Genomic DNA, 20,356 nt, shown 5'->3' on the forward strand with positions numbered 1-20,356 from the left:
CATAAATACACATTTCGCCGTTTTCTTTACCTTTACACAGTGTTATAGATAAATACCAAATCTTAATTGAAAATAATTAACATCGTAGCTATCACACTTTCCATCTACTAGATATAAATTGCTTGATAATCATGGTAACTCAAACACCTATATACCGTACATGGAGCTTTGTAATTACGAATGAGTCAACTTAAGCATTTCTAATAATTATTATATGTATTCTAATTTATTATTTTAATAAGATGCTGAGAGCACGGCCTGGAACAAAAGTGTTTTTTTCGTTTGCTCGTTTGTTTTTTTTTGTTTTTATTTTTTTCTGAACTGCAGCTGTGACAGCACTTTTAAACAGCACATTTGTAAAGTATCCGCATGATGCTGGTGAAGCAGAAAATTAATGTTCACAGGTTGAGCATGTGTTCAGCCTCCGCAACATAAGTATCTAACATAAACACACACCTGCCTCCATTTTTCAGTAATGTTTGAAAGTCAGTTTTTCCTGTCTTATCATTTAAACCTTTATATGATTCTCCCATTGACTATTTCTGTCGCTCATGTCTTCTCTCCGGTTGCCTGCAAAGTCTCATCCTCTCTTTGTCTCCAGGTCAGTAGATCAGTTTTCAGTCTGGCTGTTCGGGTGATCCCTGCTATGGTTACCTTGTCTGCCTCACCTCTTGCTTACCCCCAGCTCCTCATCCCATGAGCATATGGCTTGCTGCGCAACCTGAACTTGCTACGCCTTTAATAAATACATCAGTGGCAGTGCCTTCACCCCAATGACCTTAATGCCTGCTGTATGTTATTACAAGAGGTGTACGTTGACATGCTCATATGTTGTGCCTGAGTGTGTGGAGTGAGAGTGAGTCTGTGACAGACGTTCGTCATATTTAATCCTGGAAGGATTTCGTCGAAATGAAAAGCTGCTTTTCAATTTTATAATCCAGTAGACCTAATCTCTCCATGAGCGCCTTTCTATACTGTCCAATTAGAAAAGACTGGTTGGATGAATCATATTTTGCACAAACCTTTTCCCATTTTGCTGCTATATAGAAACACTTTGGAACCCCATGTTGGGACAGTCCAGCAATGACCTTCAGCAAGCATTGTGAAGCTGCGCAATGCACAAAAAAACTGTCAACCCACCTTTTTCTACTGCAGTCTTGGCCTTGTAAATGGCACATTGATTAGACTTGTGAACATGCGCACGTGTGTGTGTGTGTGTGTGTGTGTGTGTGTGTGTGTGTGTGTGTGTGTGTGTGTGTGTGTGTGTGTGTGTGTGTGTGTGTGTGTGTGTGTGTGTGTGTGTGTGTGTGTGATTCCGTCTTTGGTCTTTGTGTCACCTTAGTCAACACTAGTGGAAAAGCTGAGTCGATTCTTTTCTCAGAGGTCACTGTGATGCATGCAAGATAGAAAGGAAGCAATGCAGGGTGTTTAGTTTTATGGTAAACAACTTGTATGGTAAATAAATGAAAGAAAGGATGTGCGGCAATAGGATAGGATTAAAGGCTATTTGAGAATAAATACACAAAACGATAAACAGGCAAGTAAAGACACGACAAAACTAAAAGCTACATGTTTCAGTGAGGTCAAACAACTCTGTGACCTTTGGTTTTGGATGACTGACGATAGCACATAGGAAAAGCTGTTTGGTGGTGGTGTATGTTTTCTGTGTGTGTGGTAGTGGTTAGAGGATAGAACGAGGCCATTACCAATATTGACTGCAGCGCCATGTGACTGCTGGGATCACTAACGTGTCCTGATGCCAATGTGTATCCTGATGACCCACATCTCAGCAGTCCGCTTTCACTCACTGGCTGTCACCCAAACCTTGTTCTCTCTCTCTCTCTCTCTCTTTCTCTCTCTCTCTCTCTCTCTCTCTTTCTCTCTCTCTCTCTCTCTCTCTCTCTCTCTCTCTCTCTCTCTCTCTCTCTCTCTCTCAATCTAGTCCTGTTTTTAGAGGGAATTCTCTCATTCGGTCTTGTTATTGACAAGAAGGTATACATTTTTAGTCTGAAACGTAAAAGAAATCAAAAAAAGAATTGGCAGATTCCATATTTTCTTCTGGGCCAAGCAAAGATGGCGATTTATCTAAGAAGGAAGAAAAAGGTTGAAGGTTTGCCTGACTGCAGTGCAGAAACCATTTTACAAAGAATGTATCAAACAAGAATCAGAGTTAATCTTAACCATTTCAGAGCTATGAATGATTTAGATATTTTTATGAACCAAGGTGTCTTATGTTCCGTGTTAAGTGAGGAACTTATGTTCAGTCAGTGTTTGGTTTAATTCAAGTATATTTTGATGTGTTTTTTTGAAGTGTTTGTTCCTGTTTGTGTAAATCTCTCTTGGATGTTTTTAATGAAACTGTCTTTTAATATCGACTTCATGAATAAATTTGCTTTTAAAAATCAAATCGCTCTCTCTTTCTGTCTCTCTGTGCATGCTGGGAGTTTGTGTGAATGGTGGAGTGAGTGATTTGTGGAGCATGTTGGTGGGAATTTTCAAATTTTCTTTCACCTTCTCCCATTACCCCTAAATCAGCGGTCCCCAACCACTAATTTTCATTATTGTAATTTTTATTATTTGATTGGCCTATTCACCCTTTTATTGGAAATGATTAGTATTTCTCCTACGTTGAATGCACTGATTGTAAGTTGCTATATTTCAAAATAAACCTCATCAGTTCAGTTACTTCAATCGAGTTTTTAATATTATTACTTTTTACAAGTATTTCGTTTACAGAGATGTTGATTATGAATTTATGAAAAAAAGGTTGTTTATTGCCTGTTGATGTCTTCATTTTACACAAAACCACTGCAGATGATTAATTATCAGACTACAGCTGTACTGGCCTCATTAACGGTTTTCAAGCACACGAAGACCGGTCTGTGAAAATGTTATCTTAGATGAAACCGGTCCATGGCGCAAAAAAGGTTGGGGACCACTGGATTAAAGGACATGGATGCGCCAACAGTTTTTGTCTTTAACCTGGAGAAGAATGAGGCAAGACAGAAGTGCATGTCCTCCTTGTGTCTCCCTGATGGACAGATTACAACGGATCCAGTTGAAATCAGAGCTCATGAAGTGGATTTTTATTCTTCTCTCTTTGGGGCTGAGGAGTGTGATCAGGGTTCTGTGGATGAACTCTCGAAGGGGCTTCCTCAACTTCGTGATGGGGAGAGAGCTGAAATGAGAACTGAGCTCGGATGAACTGACCACTGCAGAGCAGCAGTTAGCCAAAAGGACGGGCTCCGGGAATAGATGGACTGTCTGCTGATTTCTATCATCAGTTCTGAGTCGGGACCTCCATTGGGTTCTGCTGGACTGTTTCAACAGTAGGGAGCTGATGGGGTCGTGTCCAGGTGCTGTGGTCTCCTTGCTGCCGAAGAAGGGAGATCTGGCGTTATTGAAGAACTGGAGGCCTGTAGTGCTTCTGTGCTCGGACTACAAGATTCTGTCCAGAGCCCTGTCCAACAGACTGAGTCAATACTTTGGACTACTGGTACACATGGACCAAAGTTATCGTGTGCCAGGGCGGACTATCATGGACGATCTTTTCCTTTTAAGAGAGGTAATTGACATTGGTAAACTGTTTCGTTTGAAAGTTAGGATTTAATCTCTGGATCAAGAGAAAGCTTTTGATCAGACTGATCACGGGTATCTATCTTCTGTCTTTCCTGGGTTTGTTGTCTGATTGTGCAGATGATTTGAATATCTTTCTGTTTAGTCAGTATGATGTGTTGTCTTACAGGATAATCTCTGTCTGTATCAGAGAGCTTCTTTCGCTAAGGTTAACTGGGATAAGCGTGAGGCTTTCTATTGTGGGACTAGAGACTTCAGTGGGATGCCCACACTCCCATCGGGGCTGCAGTGGAAAAATAATGGGATGAAGGTGTTAGGTGTTTATTTTGGGAATTGTATTTTTGAGCAACAGAACTGGGAGGGCTTAGTTGAAAAGGTGTGCTCAAAGCTGTCTAAATGGCAATAGCTGCTGCCTCAGCTGTCATATAGGGGCTGGGTCTTGGTTGTGAACAATCTGGTTGCCTCAACACTAATGCATAAACTTAAAGTGTTATCCCCGCCTGGGAGCCTGGTTGGTGACATCCAGAAGCTGCTTGTGGATTTTTTGAGGCAACCAGCATTGAATTCGTGCAGCTGCTCTACCTTCCAGTAGAAGAGGGAGGACAAGGCTTGGTCGAAATACAATCAAAAATGCCTTTCAGACTGCAGACTGCTAAGAGGCTCCTGTACCACTGTGGTCTTAGATGGCAAGAGACTGCAAAGGTGCTCCTTCGAAGAGTGGACCGCCTGGGATATAGTAAGCAGCAGTTTTTAGTCCATCTAAAGGAGGTGGTCTGTCACCATTCTATGGCTCAGTCCTGGATGTGTGGCAAGGCCTGCATCACATAAGAGATGCTGGTACATCGTGCGGTGTACAGCCTCTAGAGGAACTATTGCTGTACAGCCGCCTCATCGAGTCTCGGCTACTGTCATACATCATTCTGCGTGTTGCTCTGCAGAATGCAGGGTGTGTCAAAGTTGGACATTTGTTACAGAGTGCAATGGTGTCTCTGGATTTTCTGGCTCAAAAAATGAACATCAGGTCCTCCAGGACTCTGGACCACCTGATGAAGGAGGTCCTTTCATCTTTGCCAAGAGCCTTGAGATGCTATGCTGAGAGCTGTATCCGCGATGGTCAGTGGGATGAAGGTAGTCATTACAGCTTTCCTTCTCTGACAGTTGGCCCGATGGTGGGAGACTGGTAAGAAGAGAAGGACAAGCTGCTGACTTTTGTGACTCCAAAGATGGGAACATTCGAGTCTTTGAGGAAGAAATCAGTATACCAACTTTGTGTAAAGACATGCCATTTTAGGTCCTTGGTGGGGGTAAAAGTGTTGAGGTGGTCTGAGGCTTTTGGCCTAAACAAGTCCCCAAAAGGCAGCTTTAGGTCCTTCTACAAGCTGCCTGCTGAAAAGTGGGCAGCTGACCTCCAGTGGAGGATAATACAGAGAGTAATAGCTACAGACACATAGCACACCTCGATCACAGCCATGAGGTGGATTGTCCTTTGCTCAAGAGGAGGCCCTAGAACATCTTTTCACTGGGTGTCCAAGGCTTGCCGACCTTCTGAAGGTATTAGGGTCTTAGTGTATGGGTTTGGGAGAGTTTTTTTCTCTGGATCTGTTCTTATATGGCCCCAAATATACAACAAAAGGCATGTGTGCACATGATTGAACTTTCTGTTTGCAGTGGTGAAGATGGCAATCTGGATCTCCTATAAGAACCATATTAAAGGTGCTGGTTGCTCCGATGGTGTGGAGTTAATGAAGGGACTGATTCCCATCTGAGGGTAGAACATGCCTACTAACAGGCAGTCGGTAATCTTGAGACCTTCAGAACCCAGTGAGCAATGAATGGGATTCTGTGTTCTGTACGGGGTGCAGGACAGCTACTGCTATTTCTTGTCAACAAGGTTTGTTGGTTGTTCCATAATTAGTTTTCTGAGTTTCTTGAATACCTGAGTCTTTTTGTTTGAGAGTAAAGTTTTCATAATTGTCTAATTAATTTTAAAAGTCAAACTCCTCTCTCTCTCTCTCTCTCTCTCTCTCTCTCTCTCTCTCTCTCTCTCTCTCTCTCTCTCTCTCTCTCTCTCTCTCTCTCTCTCTCTCTCTCTCTCTCTCTCTCTCTCTCTCTCTCTCTCTCTCTCTCTCTCTCTCTCTCTCTCTCTCTCTCTCTCTCTATCTCTATCTCTATCTCTATCTCTCCTGCAAGATACAAAAAGTTTGAGGGCAAAAGTAGAATTTTTTTTTCCCCTGACCTCAACATGTTTCTGGATAGCGTCAGCTTTTGTATGAAAAGTAAAACAAGAAGTGGTGAGCCAGTTTTTACAGACCAAGAGTTTCATAGATTAAAAAAACTAAGGAAAAAAGTAAAAGACGTGATTGTAGAAGAGATGATTTTGGAGAACAGATAACTGTCTTTTTTTTCCTTAATTTTGTCTGGGTTTTTTTTAAATTTAATAAATGTTAAAAGGTTAGATGTCTCTTTGTTCAGAAAACGCACAGTACTATTGAAAATCTTTCCGTGAATCTCTTTTGGATTTTGTGTCAACGTGATTATTTTTCTTTTATGAATAAATGTGATTTTAAAAATAAAAAAAAATCTCTCCTAGTTCCTAGTAACCGTTTTATACTCTGCTTTACTCTTTTTCTGAAATTGAACATTGATGTATTTAAGAAATGTGCTTGTGTTGGGTCACTGAATTTCTGTATTTTTTCATATATCATATAGTTCCGTATTTAAGTGTCTTAACTCTGAAATAAACCATATTTTACATCAAACCCCTATCTAATTGAAATAAAAAGAATAAAAGCTCTTTCCTAATCCTTCCTCTCCACCCCTAATTTTCTTCACTTTCTCTAATTTACTCTCATTGCTTTTTCACATCTCTACCCCGCTCTTCTGCATGTTTATTTTAGCTCTTCCTTCCCGTTAAGCTAACATCTAGTTCTCGTTCTGTGTCTTCTTCATTTTTATATTCATTGAAGTCCATTCTTAATTTTCTCTGCTTGGGTTGATGATGTGCTGACTTCATATGAACTGTTTTCAGAGTTTTCACCAAATTAGTAAAGTACCTTTGAAGTCCTACCCCCTAAACTCACATACTTGGTCTTCCTCTCCTTCTAACCTCATATAATCTACTCCCAATTCTGACTCTTGAGTGTATCACTCACATTTACTCATGTATAAAACATATATGTGTTAATGAAATAAGCAAGGAAACACCGATCATCTCAAAGTTGCTCATGGTGAGTGAAGTTAACAAATTCTTGTGCAAATGCAGTAATACACCAAGACCCAGAGTCTTATACACACATAAAATTAGCACAGAGGAGGAAGAGTAGAGGGTGCACACTTGACTACAGGAGAGGAGTTAATTACCCCATACAATCAATACTTCATTACGCTTGTCAGTTTCGGTGTGCCTCAGTATATGTGCCAGCACGTATGCATGATCACCAAAACTCTCCCAGTAAGCATTTTCTTTCCCTGGGAACAGCAGATTAAGAGGATTGACTCAGTAATAGATTAACCTCTGCAGTGTGTGTATAGTATGTGGATGTGTGCATGTTACTGCATGTGTGTTGTGCAGGATCAGAGAGCCCATGTATGAATTGATTTGGATAAGAAGCTCCTTTACTTCACTTTTAATGACCACATCAGCAAGTTTTCACCATGGGGAGGATAAATGTGGAGCTGTCCATCAAGCAAATGAGACACCGCCCCTTTAAGACGGGTTAGCTGTCACTCAAACATCTCTGGGAAGCATTCCATGGGGTCTAGAGAGACCCTGCTGTTTCAGTGTGTCTAAGATGATAGATGGACTCTTTGTGTGTGTTTTAATGTTTGGATGTGGGTAGAGGGCTGAATGATGGTCTCTGCTATATTTATTTGTCAGCAGGATGTCAGCATTTAGCTGCAAATTCTTGAGCCTACAATAAAGCCAGTGCATCCATTAATGATGCAACTGATATTGTTTATGGAACAAACATATATGCTAATTGAGAAGAACAATAACAGCTTGACAATGGAAACAGGAACACAAAATGAATAATTACTCTATTTGCTGACTCTGTCTGTTCTTCAACTGATCTCCCCAGGGGTTGATAGACATGGTCTTTCTTTCTCTCTCTCTCTCTCTCTCTCTCTCTCTCTCTCTCTCACACACACACACACACACACACACACACACACACACACACACACACACACACACACACACACACACACACACACACAGGTGCGCCTTGAAGTCCCATAACACATGCATGTACTGTATTGTTTGTCTACAGGTGGGGATCGACTCATGTTCTTCATGCTCAACAGAGGGCTGATGTTTTTCACACAGAACATACTGCAGGGTACCGTCACACTGCTCAGAGAGTGATGATGTGTATAGACACAATTGTACTGTATGTGCATGCACTGACAATCACTTTGTGATAAAAAGACAAGATTTTAGGAGTGAGAAAAAGGTTATGTGGAGCAGCGTGTCAACAAGTTTTTGAATGAGAAAACAAAAAAATTATACTCATAATAAGGAAGAGAAGAGGTGGGAGGAGACAGAGCAGCCAAGGAGTTAGAGTAACGCACACCAAGATTTTGAAAATACGCTAATGTAAATAAAAAGGGGACAGAGCAGACCACAATGGCAATTCATAGAGAAAATACAATAGAAATATACAAAATACAAATAAAAAGCTCCTACCTGTTTGCTGTACTTGTTCCCAGTCTGGCAGCCATAATCTGAGCACTGGTCAGACCCAAGGGACATTGCATCTGCATTGCCACTGGCCCCACTACTGCTGCTGCTGGAGCCAGCACTCCCCACACAGCTCACACTGCCCACAAAGGTATTGGAGGGAGGAAGATCCTGTACTGCCTGGTGCTTCTTGCCTTCAGCTGGGGGGGAATGGGGCTGTAGATTCACTGCGGGCAGAGGTGAACTGGATTTGTAGTGTCTTGCTAGATCAGGACTTGACTGATGTCTCCTGCCACCACCCATCCGTGGGCTTCCGGGGTCACCGTCCACAACACAGTAGCGGGCTGCTAAGCGTTCACTTGCACTGCTCAAATCATCCTCATCATCATCATTGGTGTGGCGACGCAGCCCATTGACGGTGACAATACCGCTGTAAAGTGATCTATCAGACTTCCCGCCTCCAGCAGCAGCACTAATGCCACTTCCATTACGTTTGTCCCGTCGAGGTTTGCGACCACGGTCTGATCCTCTGCTGCGGCCAGTCTGTGGCTGAGCCCCAGGAGGACTGAAGAAGTCTTCCTCTGGCTCCTTCTTGCCAGCCTCATAGCCATTTTTGCCCTGAGCACCACACTGCCGAGCTGTGACGACAAGAAGGATGACCATTATGACTGCCGCAGCCCCCGCCAGGACACCTATAGCTACACTGAGGCGCTGTTTTCCTAATGCCCGCTCACTGTCAGGGTCCCCTGCAATGTCCTGCGACAAGGGAGCCATCAAGCTTCTGGCCACCTACAGTAGGAGATAGAGTGGAAAAGAATGAGTGGTGATACAGAGTGAAAGATAAGTAACAAAAAACATAAATGCATTAATGAAGATATAGGCCAAAAAAATCCAGTATGAGACAGTGGTTATGGCTCACAGAGAAACATTAAACAGCATCTTGAACTTAATTAAACTCATCACTGTGTTTTAGTGGAAGAGCTTCTCTGTTATTGCTAGACACACAGAGTGTCGCTAAATATATCATTGCTCTTGCTTCCCAGTTGCAGCATTTCAAGTTGTGCCTGTAATGCTCCATGTATGATCTCGCATCATCATCTGCACTGGTAAAGGAAATGTCAAGGATTGTTTTGTGTAAAGGTTTTTGAAAGAACGAATAGAAAATTTTGAACATTTGCAATAAAGGCAAGACAACATTGCATGTTTACACCAAGCAGCTACTGTTTCATCAACGAACAATGTTTTTACTTCATTTTTTTTCACTGACAATTAAATTAATAGACAGACGGAAGGTTGGTATGCTACAAAAAAATTTGTAGTCATTTTCTCTTTGCCAATTTAGCTTCCTGATTGTGTTTCTCTTGTAATGCAATTTTCATTACGGATACATATGTTTTGAGTGCGCAAGCGGGTGCGCGCACACACATACAGGCACACACATGCACGTATGCACGCGCGCATGCATAATCACATATGCACACACAACCACACATGCATATTCTCTGGGCTTGTACACTAATAAATGGATCGTTACAAGATAGCGGCTTGTGTTGAAGCACAAACACAGCCATTAATGGTTACAGGGCCTTTGTTTGACAGGAGCCAATGAGGCTGTGGTGTTATGGCATGCAGAGAATTGCTGGTAATACGGAGCAGGGTAATGAATCTGAATATCATTAATCAATACATAGCAACTATGTTGGGAGAATCATTATCTGGGCTTGCACTAGGAGGTAGTATGACTAAGCCACTGTGGCTCAGTGTAAAAGAATTGAGTAAGCCACAAAAAGCCACATTCTGTGTCCACGACAGCAGCTTGCTATAATAGCAAGTAAAACTTACAAGTAAACATTGAGTAATATTTTGTATGACTGTATCTTCACATAGTGAATGCAAGTTTTCAATTGTACTTGTAAGTTTTACTTAGACTAGAAGACATTTTAACTTTGACTTAGACACTTTGATTTTAATATATTTGATTCTTGGTATGACTCAATGTTTACTTGTAAGTTTTACTTGCTATTATAGCAAGTGAGGTGAATACACATTTACATACATCGCTGGTTATTCCTGCCAGTCATAGGGATCAAAAGTCTAAGATTACAAAAAAGTATTGATAATCTTTCATTTACCTTCTGATTGGTCTGTCACCACTCCTCCCCCTCCCATCATTCACCATTTGTTGTTCAATTAGAATTTTAACACAAAATCTATTACAAAACATTCTCATTTTCTTTCGATCGATCATCCTCGCCTTGTCGTACACCAATTTGCGGGTTTAGCTTGTAAAAATATAATCCTTTTTTCTTCATTGGACGAGAGGAGGTCATGACTCGAGTGCATATTTAATGATCGGTAGCGTTCGGGTCACTTCAGCTATTTCTGTCGGCATGCGCGCCGATGAAGAAGAAGATGCGCGCCGCTTAGCGAGAGAAAAAGTTTGTTGTCTTATGTTATCGCTCGGGGATTTGCACAAGTCCAAAAAAGTTGCAAGTTTTAGCATTTTTTTCCTAAAAGTAAGAATGCCACTGTGGCTACACAGGCTAAAAACCTTGTAGCCACTCTGGAATTTACTTCGCCTATGGCGAAGTGGCGAATGGCTAGTGCAAGCCCAGATTGTCAGAGGAGACAAAATACAAAAACATATACTGTACATAAATTGAAACATATATCTGTATCTATATCTGCATATCTACTGTAACTGTGTGTTGTTCAGTTTCTAAGGGGCAGCCTTGGCTCAGTGGTAGAGCGGGCAGTAGAGCAAGTTGTCTAATGTTCCAAGACCAACTCCTTTCCAAGAACACCCAGAGAGTGAACTGACAGTGGGAATAGTCAGCTCAGCTCCGGAGCACTGCTGAGACACCTTTGAGCAAGGCGCCGTCCCTCATACAAGCTGCTCCTTTGGGCGCACCAAGGAGGAGCTGCCTGCCACTTTAGTTCCCCCCGCATGCATACAGGCTCCTTGTGTGTGTTTGTGTGTTCAGGGCCTGTACACACCAATATATATATGATTGTGCTTTGACTAACTAGTTTGTGCAACTAATTTCCCTTCACCTTACTGTAATCAAGTAAATAAAAAAAAAAAAAACAACAACACGGGTTGTCTGTTATTGAGACAACCTGTGCAGCTTTGACACATTGTCTAGGAGCTCATATGACAATTCCTTTAACCTGTCAATCCTGGAAATTATACATTCATATATTGACTGTCACCTTATGAATGTAGGTAATAAAGATTGCAGGAATGAACAGGACACTGAGTCTGAAGTTTGGATGAGTTCATTTTGACCCATGGTCTGTAGTACATAAAGTACAATACAGTACTTCAGTGTAGAGTACTGTATATGGAACCTAGAGTACCTGCTACACTGCAAAGTGTGATGCTCATAGAATTGTACTGTAACATGCTTATTGCATTATCTGAGGTATTTTAGGCTTACTCATATAGACAGCCATGTCATTCAGGTCTTGCCACCCCCAAAAAATATAACTGTATTATTATTATTATTATTACTATTATTATTATTATACAGTATTATGTATAATAATACATTGCTTCATCATCACCCATCTCTGGATTAAGTTTCATTGTTCTTGCGCTAGTTGTATAAATTATTTTGCATTATTGTGCTTCCACTGCAGAAGGTCTCTCCACTAGCCTAGGCTCTCCCCTCAGCCTCCATTGTTTTTCTTTTGGCTGCAGTATTTCTTTCCATTCTCAGTCTTCTGAGCATGTCTTTGGCTTAATGCATCCCAGCTCTGTTTGTTGAATTGTGCGTGAAACACGGAAACAAAGAGCATGTGCCGTATGTTCGCTTTGTTACAGTGCAAATTTTTGTGGGTTAAGGGCTTGAACAGTTGGGAGTCACGTCACATGTATACTGTATGTGTGTGTAAATGAGAGAAGATATCCTATGGGGTGCAAGCCAATTGTAGGTGTATAAACTGTGTGGCCTGTGTGCGCACACACACAGAAGAAATGATTGTTCAGTAGGATAAGGGTAGCAAAGTCTACCATCATGTTTGAGCGAATCCCATTCTGATGCATCATAAACTCCCAGTGGAATCCTTTATTCTGCTGCATGAGCTTCGTTAAAGATGGGTTTACCACCACCATCTATCTGTTCTTCTCTCCAAAGGATTCTGTTATCTGCACTTCATTCCAGGTGCCAATACTGCAACTAAGACACAGACTTATTTCGTGATCACACTATTAACCCAAGGTAAGAAAATGCCTGACACATTCAAAGTACGATGAACATCTTACATACAAATGACCATAAATCCCAAATGACCAGAAAATCTGAAATATGACAACTTTTAATTCTCTGTTCTTTTAGCTCATACTCCATAGCATCATATTGCAGCTAATTACCCAAAATGTGGTTCAGTCAGTAGTTAGATTAAAATGATTCGAGTCATTTTTTGCCACAGTGCTGCATCAGTAGCGGTTGTTTTCCTTCTCTAATTACATCTGGCATCTATCCACCATTCAGGCTGATTTCATTATATGATGGAGGTATTCTCTCTCCAATGACTTCTACTCAGTTACCCTGCAAGTTCCTCCCTACACTGAAACAAAACACTGTATATTGTCAAATATTGGTCTTTATACCAGGCTGGACATATTACACCCTGTCGTTGAGTTTAATTGCTACTGTTCCGTTATATTATTCACTTACTGGATTGTTCAATTTGTATTCTTCAATCTACTCGCAACAGACAGCATTACATGCATGCAGTGTTGTGCCTCCTGGGTGCAGCTCAAATGGTATGCCTGCTCCTGTTGCTTGCGATTGTTAAATAAAAGTGCCATTTCTTTTGGATGGCAGGATGTCTTCAAATAAGGCATGTCAAAAATCCCAGACTATGATTACACAGGATGTGTTTTTCTTCTGCAATAACAAAGGATTTATCTTTTAACTGCTCTTCCAAATGAGAACTCACAAGGCACAATGTTATTGTAGTTGCTATGCGACTGTGTAGAAGCTACAGTTTACATTGCTCACTTGGAAATTATATGCATTCCACCAAGTACTACAATTTTATTCACTGGCACAGGTTGAAACACCCAGGGAAGTATTACAAAATGACTATATGCATAGCTTACATTTACTGCACACATCAGGCCGTAAAAGTTACTTGATTTTTTTTAAACCACTAATTTAGGGTTATAGCATTCACGTCATGCAACATGCATGGACCTGACAACTGAGGACTGTTTTCTCAAAGAAAAAAACACAAACTATGTCAGTGTCAGAAGAGTCAGAAAAAACTCTTAAACCATGAGACAATTTAATGATGAGTCGATACAAAATTACTTTATGCTAAAACAATAAGTTCAGAAATTAATATATGCTTGCAGTCATAGTTTTGTTTGAAACAAGGTATAACAGGAGGTCCATTTGATTGAAAACTTCCTCTAAAAATTCAACTCATGATCTTGCATTTATTACTGAAGTTAAAAAATGTCATTCTTCAAACTGGTCAATTACTTCTTTTCCCAAGTTTGGATCTTTTAAGTAAAATCTAATCTTTGACTATTTGCTAATTCAAGATGTTTAAGTACACATATATTTCACATTCTCCTTGTCACCATTAATAATTACTAATAAAGTTTTGGGTTTTTTTGCTGTAAGTGTGACTTCATTTGCTCTGATGTATGACACAAAGTAAATGCCTAAACCTGAACTCAGACTTACACACTGACACATACTTAAGTAAGGCTTATGTTAAACTATTACCCTATATTACATGCCCAAATTGGGACAGGCCCAGCCCTTTTTTTCCCTCTCTTTAGTAATGGTATGTACTCTCTGCCTCTTTAACACACACACACACACACACACACACACACACACACACACACACACACACACACACACACACACACACACACACACACACACACACACACACACACACACACACACACACTTAATACTCTAAGCTCTGAGTTCAATGTACCATAAAAGAAGGAACCATTTCAGTAATAACAATTATTTTAACCACATAGTCATTACAAAAATGTAGCTGGACAAAGAACAGCCAAAACTGCAAAGAAGCTTGCATTGCCAATAGCTCTCAAAGAGAAATGGGGTTCTTTATCAGGGACAAATATAGACACAATTATTTCCTCACAATCCAGCAGGAACCTGCAACATCATACTGCAGATATTGTGCATTTATCTTATCCTATCAAGAAAATAATGTCATCAGTTTAATTTAGAGAGCTGCAATCAGTTGTCATTACCTCATTCTTCTATTGTAATGTCTGATCATAGTGGCCATTAAACTGGTTCAAGGAATTGTAACATCATAGTGATTATTGCGTATCATTTCCAATTGTGTAGAGTGACAGCTGTTGCATGCAGCAAAATGTTACATAATATAAAGACTATTAGTGTATTACCTGTGCATCCACGAGAGAGGCATTTGCCAAGCTCTCATTGATAAAGACGTGAACCAGCGCTGTGGCACAGAGAGAGGGTATCCCACTGTCATTAACCCGAACCACCAGGCGATGCAGACCTCTGTGGCGCCGCTCCAGAGGTTCTGCCAGGGTGATCACTCCATTGGTGTGGCCAATCTCAAACAACCTGAAGGGGTTTCCTCCAACAAGGGTGTAGTAAAGATCTGCATTTAAACCTGTATCTGAGTCTATCGCTGTTACAGTCCTGACAATGGTCCGTGCACTGCTGGCAGGTGGAAGGAGAGTGTAGGATTCATTGGCTGGAGAGGTGACTGAAGGGGCATTATCGTTTTCATCTGTCACAAAAAGTGACACAGTGGCAGTTGCAGTTTTGCGGGGTTCTCCTCCATCCACAGCACGGACACGGAAGGTGTAGGTGGAAAGCTTTTCGCGGTCAAAAGATGCTGAAGAAAATATAGTTCCTGTATTATTCTCAATGGAAAACACCTCTTCATCTTTCTCATTGTCATTTCCTTCTATCCTTTCTCCCATCTTCTTCTCATCAACTCCATCTACCTCTATGAACAAACTAAGTTCTGCATTTTCCCCTTCGTCTGCATCAGTGACTGTAACCATACCAACAGGGCTGTTGGCGAGCAGGTTCTCCTTCACGTAAAATGTAAATATTTCCTGAACAAAATTTGGAGCATTGTCATTACGGTCAGTCACCTGAACAACAACAGTAGCAGAGCCTTGTAAAGATGGGGTACCCTTGTCTCTGGCAATAACCCGGAGTTCAAACCTCTGTCGAAGCTCACGATCCAGAACCCCAGTGGCACGGATATCTCCATTATCTGCATCTATGTAAAATAGTCCATTAGCGGCAGGATCCAGGGAGTATATAAGCTCTGCATTCTTGCTGCTGTCTGCATCTGTAGCTACCACAGTGATTACCCTTTCACCAGGTGAGTTGTTTTCTGCAAAGTGGACCTCCACAATGCTCTGGGCAAAGGTTGGGGCATGATCATTGATATCTACCACTCGCACCATCAGGGAGCTGTTGCTAGACAGGCTGGGACTGCCTGAATCTACTGCCACGATGGTTACACTGTACTCTTTGGTAGCCTCATAGTCCAGCAAGGCAGAGGTATGTAAGAAGTATTTTTTCTTATTCCTGTAAAAATAATGAGAAATTTTTTGTAAATATAGTTACTGCCCTACACAGAAGTATTCCTTCTCCTAGCCCTAGAGTGGTCACACAAAACATAAGTGCTCTTAGTAAATTAGCTGAATTAACAATTAAAAGGGTGTCAGGTGGCAGAAACATCTGTTGTCAATAACCATTGGGCTATTAAATACTAAAAAGTCCAAATCTTAGATTTCTTCTGGAGTCAAACTAGCATATCATGATTATAATTACAAAGATTTGGAGCAAAAAACAAACAAATATTGACATTTTAAGTAACAGAATGAATATTCTTTTTGCTAAAAAGTACTCAATAAAACAATGAATCGTCCAACTGATTGTTGGTTAATTACTTGATAATGAACAACCAGTCGTTTTGGCTCTTAGCAATCTTCAAAAATACAGTCATCTGCAGGGAAAACAAAACTGTACAAACTATGACTGTTTTTAAATTTATCAAATATCTGAAAACCTCTTGGAATTATTTTTGCAATAACAATCAACAATATTCTATAGGTGTCATACATGGTAATAGTAAAATGTTAACACAGCTTTTTTTATCACTGACTCCATTCAGGTTTAGGAAGTATCTTTACAATTTACTTAGGGGTATTGGTATTTTCAGACTGCATGGCTGGAATATCATTTCAGTAGGTCTTAACTTTAGTGAACATTTATGCTCAGTGCTTGTTAGGTCCATAGTACTAGTGAATAAGACACTGCTCGAAAGAAGCTTAAATGAATATTGCATGGAATAACACTTTTGCCACAAATCTCTGACTGCTCATCTGAAAAATATTGTAGCAACACCTCTGAGGCTGTAGTGTGGGTGAGAAACGCATGTGTGTAGATGTCAAAATCAACATATTGTATAAAATAATGCTGAAGATAAGCTTTATATTTAGTAACGTGCTATTAACTGTACAGGAGGTAAAGGAACAATCTTAATTATCATGTTGTGCATACTTAGTTCATATTTTTGTCCTCACTTAAAAAGTTGTGCATCACACTGTACTCATGTGTACTTCATGGTTACATTATACTGTTTAATCTAGACAGCATGAAGTCAGCTCTAAAGTATAAACACTAACTGACTACTCTGGATTTTTTTTTTAATTATGACCTATTGAGGAACTATTACTTTGTTCCTTCCTGTGTTATGAGTGAGAAGTTATTTCAATTATTGTGGAGGATTACTTTTTGTTTGGCTTACCTGTCAAAGGCATCATCTGCAGGTAGGGGTGGAAGTGCTGTTTCACCAGCTGGCTTCAGTGTAAATGGGACATCTCCTACAACTGTGCACGTCACAGCCCCATTCTCTCCCTGGTCTCGGTCTGACACCTGCACCAGAGCTACTGGTGTGTCCACCAGAACATTCTCTGGTACTAATGCTGCTCCATCTCTAACAGGAATCCGTCCAATCTTTCTGATTTCTACAACGGGAACATTGTCATTTTCATCTCGGACGGCCAGAACTACACTAGTGCGGTCAGTGCGGGGCGGCTGTCCTCGGTCTCTGGCTGTTACTGTGAACCTCAGTTGAGCCACCTCTTCCCTGTCTATCCTGTGTAGAACACTCAGCCATCCAGTTGCCTCATCCAGCCGCAGGAGTCGCCTAACAGATTCAGTCGCAGCTCCAAAGACATACTCCACCTGTCCATTGACTCCAATGTCATTGTCTGAGGCTCTCACCTGGAGGACAGGTGTACCTGGAGGGGCATTTTCTGCCATTTCTGCCTCATAGGTGGACCTTTCAAATTCCGGGTTATTGTCATTTATGTCAGTGATGGAAATGCGGAGCAGGGCTTGGGAGGAACGTGGTGGATTCCCACCATCTCGAACTCTGAGGATGAGCTCATATGAATCTTTTTGCTCACGATCCAACGTGCCTTTCACAATGAGCTGAGGTTGTTTTTCGCCATCTGGTATGTCTGCTACTTGTAATTCAAACACTGTACTCCTGGCTCCTCCTCCACTGTCTCCACTTCTGCCCCTCCGTTCTCCAAGTCCATCTACTCTGATGGGATTTCCTCCTGCAGTGCGTCTTGCTGAACTTGACCCGGCTCCACCATCCTGTATCAGCTCGTATCGATCAATGCCATTTCGCCCGAAATCTCTGTCTGTTGCTGTGGGCAGCAGGTAAAGAGTTCCTATTGGTCGATTCTCTTCAACAGAGAGCTGAAGCACAGGTGAGGGGAAGGAAGGTGTGTTATCATTGATGTCAGTTATGACCACACGGCCTTCAAACAGATCCACCCAGCTCTGCAGGGGCCCAATAACTGACACTTCAAAGTCCAAGAAACACTCATTTTCATCAAATATCATCTGGCACTGTGGCAACTTCTCCCTGTCGATGCGCCGTGCACCCGTGGTCAGCTCACCTGTCACATTGTCAATCTTAAAATACTCTGAACCGCTCTCCAAGGCGAAGGTGACATCCCCGCTGCCTGTACCAGCTGTGAGGCCAAGATCTGCAGCCACGTTTCCTATCTTGACATCAGGTGGGCCCTCCTCCGCCACCCGGTACCGAAGAGCTGAGTCGGCAACCGGTAGCTGAGTCAGCAGCTGCAACACCACGAGGCAGAGAGCCTGCGCCACGGAGGAGTGCACTGCACCAAGCGCTTGCATGGCTCCGTCTTCCTCTCACCTCTCTCCCACCCGCTCTGGCTTGCCTTGCGTCTAAGCTGTGGTCTGCCTCTTCTTTATTGGTGTTTTTGTGATGCGGTGCACCTCACAGCGTGGGTGTTTAATTTATCTTCTCCTACCTTATCCCCGCTCTCTGCGGACTGCCGCCTTAGGTCCGGAAAAAAGCTTCCGCACTCTCACGGTAGTTCACTTGAGCGGTGCAGGATGTTTTCGCTTTTTCTCCCTCAATACTCCGCAGTGCTTGTTCAACTTCTACAGGATATATGATGTCGTTGTCTTACTGGGTGATTCGTGCCATGAAAGATATGACAAAATCCATTCTGCTGCAAAGAAAGAAAGAAAGAAAGAAACTCATTCAATGTCTGATTAATCCACTTGACTGCATTATTCCTTTCCTCCTCTTAAGCTGGTGGCAACCCATTGACAAAAAGAGAACGTTTATCAGTTCTTAACGCCATTTATAAGCTCTTTTTTTTAAAAATTCCAGTCACATTTGGGACAGCAGCTTGACTTGCTTTTCGCACAGTAAGAAACTGCAATGCAGCACCACACAAAAGGTATAGAAAAAAAAAAAAAAACCTTGCTCGGCTCTCAAAACGCCGATGGAAATTTGCAAATATCCCGTCCCTAACAGAGGAATAAAACCCAGTTTGTAAAAGTCTATGAAAAGCTTTTTCTGTTTTTTTTTTTCTTACCTTAAAATCCAGCGGCGTGTGCCTCTTGGTTTTCCCGCAATGAAGCAACGTGCCAAAGATTCCTTCGCGCAAGTTAGGATGAGACCAGAGTGCTTTTCAGAGCAAATTTCTCACAATATTTATGTCCTCACAAAACAAAAATAAAAGCATGTCCCGATGCGCTAAAAAAAGGGAGATCCCGTCGTCGTCATTAACGTAGCGTAATCCCGTACATCTGGTGTTCGGGACAGATGTCTCGCTGATGGACCAAGAGGAGATGCGTCTTTTTCCAAGAGTCCCGCATTCTCTTCTACTCACTATATCTCTCTCTCTCTCTCTCCTTCACATGCACCTCCTCCTCTGGCTTTTTTCCACTCCTCACCTGCACTACTCGGGACTGCTGCTGTCTCGACCGATGCTGCAGTCTCTCTCTCCCTCTCTTCCTCCCTCTCTTCCTCCCTCTCTTCCTCCCTCTCTCCACGCTCACTGCAACATTTTCCCCGGCCCCGTAACTCTACAGCCGAACTGAAGCAGGAGAGGCAACAGAGGCGATGTTGGGTCGCTGTGAGTGTTTGTCGCCTACCACGAACAGACCTTTCATATAGGAAGATTCAATGGCTTGATGCCCCGGCTGCTGACACCTCGTGGTGGGGAAATATCTTAATTTACACATATAAAGAAGAGGGTGGGGGGGGGGGGGGGGGTAGAGAGAAAGAGAGAGAGGAAATAATCTTGCTTTAATACAATCCAGTCAGTGCTCAGTCATATAACTGCTGTTACAGCAGTTTTGTTTTGCCAGGCCTCAAGCAAGAGCTTCATTCATTCTTTTGTGGAATAAATTGTCTCACACTCTCTGACATATGCCTATTAAGAAAATACTATTAATTCATCTAAATATTAATTCATGTGAATTTATGGCCAACCGGTGACGTAATGGTGCAGCGCGCTTAATTGCCTAATGGGAGTCCTTCCTCGGATGCTGCAACATTAAAATTCAAAGGTAGATTAAAAATACTATGTGTAGTAGTTTCCATGGTGTTTGTATATTTCATGTCTGTATAAAAAATAGGACATATCTCTGTCGACGGTAACCTTTGCTTCATACAAGGACAGAAACTGTCGTGCTGCTCGGTGAGGAGCGCATTGCAGCATCAGTCTGTTGTTAATGAACACTGGTCTTC

At 41.8% G+C, this 20,356-nt stretch overlaps 1 protein-coding gene across 1 annotated transcript in view; it reads right to left on the reverse strand.

Annotated features, from left to right (window-relative positions):
- Positions 1–19,429, reverse strand: part of pcdh7a (protocadherin 7a) — a 43,366-nt gene extending 23,937 nt beyond the window's left edge. Inside the window, exons 1-4 of the mRNA XM_068320543.1 lie at positions 19,197–19,429; positions 17,069–18,824; positions 14,670–15,843; positions 8,264–9,046 (exon numbers count right to left, since the gene is read on the reverse strand). Coding sequence (XP_068176644.1) covers positions 8,264–9,046; positions 14,670–15,843; positions 17,069–18,483 — 3,372 coding nt within the window. The 5' untranslated portion in view covers positions 18,484–18,824; positions 19,197–19,429. The remainder of the gene's footprint in view (positions 1–8,263; positions 9,047–14,669; positions 15,844–17,068; positions 18,825–19,196) is intronic.
- Between the last annotated feature and the right edge of the window lie 927 nt (positions 19,430–20,356).

Source organism: Antennarius striatus, chromosome 8 (genome assembly GCF_040054535.1).
Source record: "Antennarius striatus isolate MH-2024 chromosome 8, ASM4005453v1, whole genome shotgun sequence".
Taxonomy (NCBI): domain Eukaryota; kingdom Metazoa; phylum Chordata; class Actinopteri; order Lophiiformes; family Antennariidae; genus Antennarius; species Antennarius striatus.